Raw genomic sequence first — 12,024 nt, forward strand, 5'->3', positions numbered from 1 at the left:
AATAGAAATTAAAATGTGATCTTTCAATTAAGAACTCGGAATCCAGTAAGTTCATTAGTATGAAAATAAGGGACCAGATTTCATGTTTTAAAATATTGCTAGAATGAGGACATGTATGCCAGACACACATCATTACAATTCAGGCACATTTGAAAATACAACTCTTGCTTTATAAATCAGTTGCCTCTATTATTATTACTTGATTATCCCTTGAAATTGCAGCCCTAAAACTTCCAAATGTTATGGAAATCTTTTTCTTATTAAAACACACAATTATTTTCTGTCGTTCCCTTGAAAAGATTAAGAAAAATAATCTTGGATTATTTTAATCCATTATTTTAATAATGGATTTTATACAATGTGATAATGATTTGTAGAACAGTAAAGAAAAGGCGGGTTTTTTTGGTAACTAACTGGAAAAAGTAAAGGCCTTTCCATGGAGACTGTAAATTCAGGAAGAAGTAAAAGTAATGACACTTGCTTAGAACACTGTAAAATTACAAAAGTTTCAAAAGCAGGCTAACAGATATTGCAAATAGTATATTTCTGAAAACAAACACGAATATACACAGCATCTTACCTGTACAGTAGGAACATCTGTAAATGCCTTAATAAAATCATCCTCATCCACAGCTCCAGCTCCTCCTTCTTTAGAGGAACCTAAATAAATGTAAAATACTGTTAAACAGTATGTAAGCTCCATGAAGTTTTTAAAACTGACATAAGCATTTTTCACCATACCTACTTTCAGACATTTAACATAACTTACAAAAATCCTGAATTCTTGTGCAGAATTGCACATCACGTGTAGAACTGCAAGACCTTGAACTCTGATCTCACCGTAAGAAAAAAAATCAAACTTTTTTTTTAATTCCAAGCAATTTCCAATTTTACAAATTTAATGGCTTCATCACTTTTATTCTTGTGTTTAATTGGAAACATGTTTTGTTTGCCAATCCTGTAGTAGCCTGGTGTTTCCCAGTATTCTCACAAGGAGCTAAGAGGTGTGAGGTACATTTCTCAAAGCTACAAGAACTTCAACAATGAAAGCAAAGACACAGTGAAAAGAATTTGTGTCGGAGCAAGGTCTGAACTTCCCTGATTGGTAGCCTTCTTCTCAGACCACTCATGATGGAACTGTTCTCACATAACAGGCAAAAATTCCCAAATTCTCAGTAAAAGGATCAAGGAAGAATTCTAACTGGTAACCTGCTGGTTTCACACATATGGTTGTAAATTAATTAAAATCATGGGTAGAAACTGAGACAACTCTAAAGAAGAAAACAATTTGAAAACAGTGTCTGGATTTTACTTTCTTGGAAAAACTCCAGTGACCAAAAAAGCCCCTTTTTAAAGAAATGCATTCAAGTTTGCTATCAAATCAAAGAACAAAGTCAACAAGTCCAGGTTGCACTACAAGCCTAGAACTCCAAGCACAAGGTGAAGCCTCGCAGAATCCTTAAATATCTTCAATAATTGCATTAGGAAGATAATATGACAAAACAGGTTAACTACATGGAGATAATCAGTCCAGCTGAACACTTCCTCTTTCTTGAGAGGAAAAACAATCTCTTGCAGTATATGGATACTCAGGAACAAGTGTCTCTTTCAGACTGAGGCCCACAGGGTAGATGGCAGAATGTCCTCCCTAGCTGGCAGAGTACAGCTGAAATGAAGGCATCAGGCAGAGAAGACACATATTTTACTAATTACAGAACAAATAAAAACCATATGGAAAAAGCAGTTAGGAAGCTTTGTGGTCAACTAGAACAAAAAGGTACCAATTTTTGAAAAAATCACATTCTCAGTGGCTGCACTCAAACAGTTCCTGATCTCCTAATTATAGTGCAGGAAATTGTGTCTGCTGTGTTTGTATACATGTGTAGTTTGCTAGCACGAGGGTCCACTACTACTACAAATTTGATGACAAACTGATCTCAACACCCTATGAAGAACAAGATCTCCCACATGCCTTTGTGGGTCAGAGAATTTGGACATGGTACCTTCAGTATGATATAGAACATATAATAGATTTTGACTGTCTTAGCTCAAGGATGCTGTAAAGAGATGCTGTACATAACACACTTCTACATGTGTATCTCCAACACCATCTGTCATAATTGCCAATGGCAGCCAGAAGGGAAGGAAGAAGTTATAAACACCTATTTCTCCTCCCTTCACAGAGCAGAGGAAACAAGTCCTTCCATAAAGTTCGTAAGTATCTGATCAGCTAAAAAAAAAACTAAGACAGAAAGATCCTGTTTACAACCAGAACAGACCCTTCTGCCACACAAACTTGTACAGCTCCTCAAAGGGAGGATGCCCCGGTCAGAGCAGAATTTTGTGGAAAGCTTGAAAAAAAGCAATTTGGCCCAAGGGCACCATGCTAAACTAGGTGATACAAACAGCTACTTAGATGCTCAGTTCACAACCTCATTTGTCCCTCCCCAAATACTCTGGCTTCCAAGAAAGTCTCACAGAACCAAAACAATCACAGTCAATATGCAATACATACTCAGCGATAAAGAAATGGAAAAGTAAGCTTATACAAGTCCTGTATTATTATTCAGTTACATAAATACACAAATGCCTCTGTTACAGCAGCAAAAAAACTACTTTGCATTCCCATCCTTTACTTACCAATTTTTTAGCAAGGGAATAAATTACAGAAATAAAATGTTACAAACTGACACACATAGGCCATGAACATAAAAAATACAGGAAAAAATGTTTGGATTTCAAGTATTCATAGCATTCCTGTATTTTATAAAGAAAAGATTAAAAGAGGATGAAGTTGCCTTTGCTAAATAAGTAGATGTTGTCGTCTTTAGCCTGCCTTAAAGCATCTTTTTTAAAATTAGAAAATAGCATGGGCTACCTGACAGATATATCTAGCACCTAAACCATCATCCAGTAATGCAGCCTGAGGAGTAAGAGAAAATCCTTTATGTGAAGAATAACAATTTTTTACTTTAAAAAGAGAAGGACAAGGGACAGACTACTATTTAAAATCCATTTGACATACTCAAGACACACAGCACTTCCTTAGTTTCAACAACTAGTTCAATTCCACAAACCACTTTTCTTTGAAATTAATACTCTCAGAAAATTGTTTTATTATGTCTTTGCCTGGTAGTAAAAAAAGGTTATGTGGGATTTTAGGCCAGTTACACTTTTTTAAAGTTATCTGTAAAACTACATTTCATTTCTATTTCACTAATCTTTCTCCTCAGCTGCATGATCACATATGCATACCAAAACTAAGTATGATGTACCTTTCTTCTCTTCATGTTGTATACCAGTCAGAAGTCTACACTGCCTGAGGAAGAAAAATGCTGTTCAATCTCTTCCTTCCCTTCCCAATCTCCTGGAGGAATGTTTAGCAATTCTGCTTACCAAGTCACTGTTTCTGTAGAGACTAATCAAAAAAACGACAGAACTCCACCCTCTGTTTCCCAGTTCAGGAGAAAGTATTTTACTGTGCTAACAAGAAACATAATAGTCACACACATGCAGATGTCTTCAAAGAACCTCTCATGTTTTTGTAAGGCTTGACTCTCCTCCACAAAAGCAACAGCAGAGCTTTAGAAAATTCTCATTTCAGCAGTACTGCCTCCACACTCAAAAACAATGCATCTGACAGAACACACATTTTAATAAGCTGTTTTGTTGCTGTTGTTGCTTACCTTCTCAGACCAAGCTTGTGATTATAAATTTCTTAGATCTCTCTCTCTAGCATTAATGCCTTCGTCTCAATAGTGCACGTTCAATGCTCCCCACAGAACACATAATCCTTTGACCAAATATGGACAAGTTCAGCCACTGCATTCTAATGGCAAGAATACTATAAACAGTTCTAAGGGGCTTTAACCCCACTGCATTTTTAACATCTTTAAGTGCTCAGCACATAGCTAAAATCCAGAGCCTCATCAACTCGGTAATTACATTACCCTGGTCTTTGGACTTAGCCCACTGAATCTAACTGTGTTTCCCTCACCTGAGGCACAGAAGAAAAAATTCTTTAAAGGAGAGGAACTAAAATACACACAAGACATTTCTCTACAGAGTTTGTTAGTCTTCACTCATAGCCTTTACTTATTCTTATCCTTCAAGCCCTCTAGTTAGATGGACTCATAGAGAGACCCACAAGCCTGAGTTCTACTTCAGGAAGCTGGTAAGAACCTACCAAATGAAACAGACAGACTTGATATGGAAGAAATCCAGCAGCTGAAGCCCCTCTGAGTTTCATTAGTGGAGTTGTGGGGGAGTTTGGTTTTGAGGTTTTGTTAGATTTCTCGTTTTTTCTTTTTTTTTTTTTTGGTGTGTGTGCGTGTCTTGTGTTTGTTTTGTTTTTGAACTTAAGTTCAATGAGTCTGGAAATGGAGGCAAAGAAAATAAACTCCTCACTTCCTGAGGTGAGGGTAGAGAGGTAAGAGAGATGACATTTTCATGAGTTAAATTTAAGGATTTCTAACATTTTGCAAGGCACTAGGAGTCCTTTTTTTTTTTTTTTGAACAAAGTTTATTCCAGTCATAAGGCTCAGTTCAGCACTAAGAATAACTCAACACCAGAAAGCATGCAAAGGAATGCATGCACCAGCATCATCATCATCATGGCTAGGCTTCGCGAACGAAGATCTGGGAAGGGCTCTACCCACATTTGTTACAGGCTTTTTAGCTGGTGGCTAAAAAGGCCAATACGAGATAGACACATCCGATTGCAAAAGGTGCAGCAGAAAGACTCCTTAGGTGGTATATTCTGCAAGACACGATTCTTTCTGTGTTGTCTTTTCTCCTCAAGAGTGACCCTGTGTGCTTTCTCAAAGGAAGCAGCAGCGTTATAGATGGTGTGTCTCCAGACCTCCAGATTGGAGGCCAGAGTAGACCAGTTATGTCAATCAATATGGCCAAGGCTGAGATGTTGTTTCAGGGAGTCCTTGTTGTATCATGCACCAGTATGCAAGCAAAGGAATTACCCAGACTTTTGCAAAATAATTTTTTTCACCCAGGAGTTAATTCCTGTGGTTGAGATCTTCCCCTCTTCAGACTGAAACATTTGAAATCCTTCCAACTTATCACAATAACTTTGGAATGCTCGCTTGCTCTACTGCCTTGATGCTCTCCCCACTGGTATCTACAACACTGTACCTCCTGGATGACAGAACAATCAGACAACACCATATAGTAGAAGAAAGATATTGAGAGTGATACTGGACTGGTATTTTTGTTTTGAAATGAAGAACTGTTTAATTAAAGCACATCTAACTGTTCAATAAAGTACAAAAGTGCTGGCCTAAAAATACAAAAAAATTGCTCAATCTGTATTTGGTAGTATGTCTTTACTAGCCCAATTCAGTTTTTTTCTACTTCTATGGGCTTTCGACAAAAATTTCAAACCAAAAAATACCCCAGTGAAAAAAGGGAATTTCAAAACTGGTACAGAAACTTAGAAGTAACAAAAACTCTAAAACTTCCTTTCAGTTTTTGTTCCAATGCTTTTCTCAAAATGCTTCCCTAAAAATTTTTAAACTATTTTCTGATACAACATGCATCACAAATTTAACATTAGTAAACTGTGAAAGGATACTGTTTCTCAGATGTCTTTTATCCCTCTGAAATCTCTAACTGCATAATAGTATCTTACTGAGCAACACATCTAGAGTAAAATGATGGGGATTACAATTTTTTTTCCTGAAAGACAACAAAAAGCTAAACCGTTGCCTCAGCTAATTCAAAAGCTTAATTTCTTGTCTATCAGAGACAGAAGCAAAAGACGCAGCTCGTTCTGGTTTCAAAGAAAAAAGAAAACTACTGTTACCCTTTTGGCTTTGTAGGTTAATATACACTCAGCTGTAAATTAGGAACAGACAGAAGCTTCAGCTCTGCGTGGGATAAATGGACAGGATAAGCTCAAGTACTTACTCAGCTTTTCATATAATAGGTTAACTGGCAACTCCCACTCACTCCTACTGACCTCTCTCATTCTCTAGTACAGCTGAACAGTAAGTTACAACAGGGAGGGGCTAAACTGAGAATAAAATAAACTGGCCAAAATGAATAGTTTCACTGAGCAAGTTCCCTAGTCTGCTTCACTGTGGGGCTGTACAAACACCGCGACAGCGCAATCCAATGGCTGACTCAGGATACAAATGAGTTAGTGGAGACAAGGAAGGAAATTAGTCCAGGTAGCTTAAAAAGTACAACTGCTGAAAGTCTAAGTATAGGCTGAGGGGAGTAGAGCAATACTCAGGCTGAAGTCAAGGAAGGACAACTGCAAAGGCTACCTGGTGGAATGGACAGCCTTTACCACTAAACATGAGGTGTGGATCTAAAGAAAGTGCTGACACCAAACTAAACCAAACAAACAAAAATGCAGATGTACACACACAAGCTACAAATAAGAGATGACAACAACCCTACCAGTGATAAAGACACAAAATGTAATTGTTTCTTCAGCGTGGTATTCACAATAATAGCCACATTCTGTTCCCAGTCCTAGTGGGCAGATGATGCAAAGGTCGTATTTAATTTTCACTGAATATACATTCTGTTTGTTAGAATAGCAGAAAAAACTGAGATGCTTCCTGAATCTTCTGTACCTCTCAGATAGTCTCTGCAAAATCTACTCATTTATCCTTGGGTCAGGCTTATTATTACACGATAAAATTGACAGCTTACTTTTATAATGGCATCTGTTGGGAGTAAACAGGGGAGTAAACTTCTCTGAGATGGCAAGGGTGAATTTTAAGACAACGTCTCTGATAAAAGCTCTCGTGTACAGACAGATTTGAATCTCACTAGCTTAGTAAGGAATCTATCTTTCCAGGCATCCTAAGATTACTAAAGTAGTCTAGAATAACACTTTTCATAAATCTGCCTCTGTAAAACAGGAACCAAATGTCTGAAGAAGAGGCTGAAGACTGAGAATTTTTGAAAATTCCCTTCATGTTTTAAATAATTGAGTTATCTAAAGTAATTTGATATACTGTACATACACACTTTGATATATTAACAGATTCTAATGTTCTAAATATTCTTATTTCCATGTTTGATCTGTGGACTTTAAATGAAAAATTGAATAAAAACCTTCCATAAAACAAGCATATAACTATTCTTCAGTCTCAAATATCTATATGAAGCATAAAGGTGTAATTTTATCAGGTGACTGAGTCGTCTAGTATAGATGCCTTCAGCTTTCCTGCTTAATATAGGAAAACATTTGAGAGCAACAAAGATGTAGCAGTTGCTCCAGTAAAAAACACTCTAATCAACATTAGACAAGATTTCTTTTAAACAAGGCATTTACTTTTAGATAGTTACACTGGTAAATCCTATAGGATGGACATAATTAGATTTAGATAAAATTATGTTAGTTTAATAACCAGTACTGAGTTCTACTGACACCAAAAATTGTAGCAGCCAATGAATAATTGTTCTGGTGTAACTGTTAGCATCACTTACTGGCTTTGCTATACAAGTCAAGAAACAGAGTGTGCTGCTAATTGCCATGGTTCTGACAGTAAAACTTTGGAGAAGACCAAACCATGAAAAGCTGCAGTGATTCTACTTTAGACAAAAGTTTTCATCCAGCTGCCTTGTACCCATTTTCTGAGAAAACAACAACTGCATCTGCAAACAAGTAACTGCCCATTCTCTAAACCTCTCCGTTATTATAAACTTGTCCATATTCCCAGTGCTTTTGCAAGCATACATCTTGTCTACCAGAGAAACCTCACAAATAAAACTTCACAGGGAGATTACCTTATTGAGTTGCTAAAAACATATGTCTGAGGGTAGTTATTACCTTTACATAGGGGAGAGAGAAGGATAGAAACAGCAAAAGGAACACATACTGGTCTCATAGGTCACTCCAGTTCATGATTTAATAACTTAGCCTAAAATTCAAGTTATAACCAAGAGACTTTGAGCAGAGTAGAAAAGCATTTGTTAGAAAGCCCACTTTAAGGAAACCAACAGATGAATTCTGTCATGTTTATCCCCAGTGACTGACATTCATTCTGAACTGATTTGTCCACCTCAGCTCCTCCAATGCCAAAAGTCATTGTTCCTGAGGCACCTAGAAAATCATTCAAGCTGGAACAGCTGCACAAACTGAACAAAATAGCAAAATATCTTCAAATACCTTGACAATACCTTGTATTCGTTACTTTCTCTGCCTATGTCAGAAACCTGGCAGACACGGTTAGAGAACTTCCCCAGAGATCCCACCTGTACTGCGCCTGTTTCATGGAAACATTCCCCCTACATGCCAGAGACATTGCACGTGATCAGAAATTTCTACACAAGTAAATGGGCTGTCTCTGAGGACCGAGATGTTAAACAGATCTCTCCATACAATTAGTCAACACAGGAAAGAACAGGAGCAGGAGGGACAAGCAGAAATTAGGAGTCAGCTGTGCCTACAAGGAAAAAGGTGGTGCGAGTGTTCAACTATTAGGATAGCACATCTCAACCTATGAGATGTGACATCTTAGTCAGAAGCAAATACAGGACTCCTGTACTAAAAGGAAGCACAAAATAATTCTTATGTGGACTGAGGATGACTGCACTAGCATGCATACCTTAAAATATGAAGCTGTTCTTGAGCATGAACATACCTCTGGAATTATGCATTGAGTATTACATGCCCTGAGAAACTTAGTGAGTAATATTTGAAGCTGATTCTTAATACTGAATGCACAGTTTTAAAATTTGATGTACAGTTTCATAAGTATAAAAGATTATTAATACTACCTCTTCACAGGCATGTTGTGTAGATCAATTTAATTTATAAGCATTTATCAAGCACACAGAAAAATAAGACAATTATACAACAGAAAAATTAATAGTGTTTTACTTAGTACAAGGTCTGGACAGGACACATTAGGTAAGACCTAACCCTGAATGTGGAGGAAAAAAAAGCAGTTCCATGAGAAGCAAGAATACAGACGCCTGACTTCTTTTAGGCTTATCTCAAATTGATTATTGTTGGTTTCTACTCAGTTGGAAGCTCATACAGTCATCTTTCAACTCATGCACAATGTTCACGCTCATGTGGTAATCTTTCAAGGCACTCATGTATTTCTTTTCTCTATTGGCACTCATTTTTCATAAATAATTAAAATAACCTAAATTTCAGACCCTGGCTTGTTCATCCAGTTTCAACAGGTGAGTTTTGAAGTTATACTAATTTTATGAACATGATAGCATTAGTCTTGTTTTCAGTTTTTAATACAGCTTTCTAATTACCTATTTACATTTTAATTTGTTCCTAGTTTTACACCTTAACAGGGAAAATGGCACTAATTATTTTGTATTCCAGAAATTACTGAGAACAATTAGGAACAAAATTCCTTTGTATGATCTGTAATTTGTGTTGCCAAAACAGAATGGATTTTTTGGAGGAGGTGTGGTGTAATAGTCACAGTAAAACAGAATTTTCATTACTGGTGTCACTTCTCATTTGTGCATTCTTTTCTGAAACAATTTAAATAGACACTGTATTAAGAACAATTAGAATTCACATAACCTGCCATTGCAAACTACACAATTACAATTTTTACAAGAAAACACATCTTTATCTTTTACTTCTAAAAGTTCACTAGGACAAGACAGGATGTCAGTGACTTGATTTTAATGTATTGTTTTTCTATATATTTTAAATTTATTTGTTGGAAAAAATATTTGCGCCATAGGTGAAAATACTTACATTACAAAAATAACTTGCATTCCCTGCTTCTCTCTCTGAGAGCATACACAATAATCTAAAGAAATGAAACAGGTTTTTTACAGACACTTCTCCCACACATGGACACATCACCCTATAAAGAGGAATCACACCTGCTACTTTGCAAAGCAGCAATGCAGGAATGTTTTGGAATGGCTGTCTTTGCTTACTCTTCAACACAGTTCACAGTCCATAAGGACTCCAAGTGGCAGGGTCAGCTGATTTCAGTCCATCTTCCCGCTCCCTCCTTCCTCTTTTTCCTTCTAGATTCACCCGCATGAAAATATAAACAAATTGCTTCCCCTTCTTACTGCTTCAAAAAAAATCAGTACTCGGTGTCAGCAACTAACCAAGGGGCGGGTTGTCTTCCTTATTCTCATCACTGTCTGGTATGACCACGATTGCCAGTAAGATGTCTGGGACCAGAACACAGGGTAGAGATGTCAAAAGCAGGTTGCACACTCTAGAGTGCCCTTATCTCCAGATCTCTTTATTTGTGCTCCACTGTTACTCTCTCCCTATTTGAGCCATTTATAAGGCAACCTCCAGACTATGAGGCTTTTGAGAGAAGACCATTTGATACAGTATCATGTTTATACCAGCATAATGAATCCTACAATCTAATTGAAACATCTAGAAATTAAGTGCAAAATACAGTAGTATGAACTTGGGTGACACATAAAAAACAAAGACTAATGAACAGTATTATGTACACATATTTTCTGAAGGTGTATGTATAGGTGCGTATTCATATATCTATTTATAATTTATCATGTTTATCTTCATTCAGATTCCTCATTAAGGTGGATTTTTCCTTGCAATGGAAGGCATCTGCCACAGGAATGGAAAACCCAGTGATGGCACAGTATTTATAATGGCCAACAGGAACAGATCACCAATCATGTGCAAGAGAACCCTAACCTGGACTGACGTTAACAACAACAAAATCCAACAACTCTCAGAGAACCCAGAAAGCTGGAAGTCCTCCTACTTCCCCGAACTCCAGATTAGGTTAAAATAGCTGTAGTTCGTGACTACAGGATTGCAACCAGCAATTCCAGGGGCAAAGATCTCTTGGGATGGAAGCTAATTGACATTCACTGTGGGAGAAAGTAAGCAAATAGGCATTCTGTAGCAAATCCTGTGATTCAGACTGATACCCAAGGCTAATCTCAAAGGTTGCTCAGAAAGACAGAAAGACTGATTTCAGCTGGGATTTTGAAGAAAAATCCTCGAATTTCTCAACAATCTGGAAACCAAAAAAGGAAACCAAGTGCCACAGAATGTCAGGGATGCTTTGCTGACCAATATCACTTCAAAGTAGATTTATGACACACAAAGGACCAGTATGGTAAAAAAAAATCTAGTGTATTTCATATGACAAATACAGCACTTTGGAAATCACTTAATGAGGGTTAAACAAATAATAGAGGAAAGACCCCTGAACTTATAAGTTATAAAACCCCCATGAGAATTGATTACTACAAAGCCTTTATTTAGTAAAGACAGAACCCTCTTCTTGAGTCTGGAGACAATCGATACAGAGAGCATGAGTCTATCTTGTTTCAAGTCTATTCATTAACAATTCGTATTTACACTTCCATAATTATTGAAGCTCTTTTAGCACAAATGTTTCTTACCTACAGTATGTAGTTTTAATGAGGTTAACTTCAACTGGCTAAGATTTCACCTATCTATTTTTCAGTATCACATCTGTTTTATGTAGAGCCTTTCCAATTAAATTGTTTCCTACTGAAGCCTCTAAATGCTTCAAAATGTCTTCTACTAGGAAACAGAACTAAAAGAAAAGCAAAGAAGTTGGAATAGTTTCCTTCAGTTCCTGCAGTTACGTAAAACATGGATGGTGTTACTATAGTTTTCATAGCCTTCTTTTGCCAAGACTGTTCACCTGGTTCACCAAAGTTTTCCAGTTACTTGATTTCTACCTAAAAGGAGATATTTTTAATGTCTTTTTGGCAATCATCAAGCTTTAAAGGGATTTTTTTTCCTAAGTTTAAGAATTAAGACCATTCTAAAACAAAGTCCTTTCAAATAATGCCAGCATTAAACCTCAAACTGGCACAGCTGCAGTTTTCATTGCAGATCAGATCCTTTGAACAGTTTAAGAGAAGGTGGCAACATCACAATTGTTATGTTGGGGAATAAAAAAAAGCTTTTTGCATGCACACTTTTTTAAAAATAAAACTAATAAAAATATATGTCCTTTGCGTTTCACTTCATATAGTTCACATTTGGAATCAACAACATTCTTACTCCAAAATTATCTTTTTAAACGG

General features: G+C 36.8%; 1 protein-coding gene across 29 annotated transcripts in view; it reads right to left on the minus strand.

Annotated features, from left to right (window-relative positions):
• CLASP2 (cytoplasmic linker associated protein 2) overlaps positions 1-12,024 on the minus strand; it is a 143,576-nt gene that overhangs the window by 72,265 nt on the left and 59,287 nt on the right. For all 29 annotated transcript variants that reach the window (XM_018075237.2, XM_018075234.2, XM_018075244.2 and 26 more), the window contains one exon: positions 581-660. In XM_018075237.2, the coding sequence (XP_017930726.2) occupies positions 581-660 (80 nt within the window). The remainder of the gene's footprint in view (positions 1-580; positions 661-12,024) is intronic.

This window comes from Manacus vitellinus, unplaced genomic scaffold (genome assembly GCF_001715985.3).
Source record: "Manacus vitellinus isolate BGI_N305 unplaced genomic scaffold, ASM171598v3 scaffold_3_pilon, whole genome shotgun sequence".
In the NCBI taxonomy this organism is placed as follows: Eukaryota; Metazoa; Chordata; class Aves; order Passeriformes; family Pipridae; genus Manacus; species Manacus vitellinus.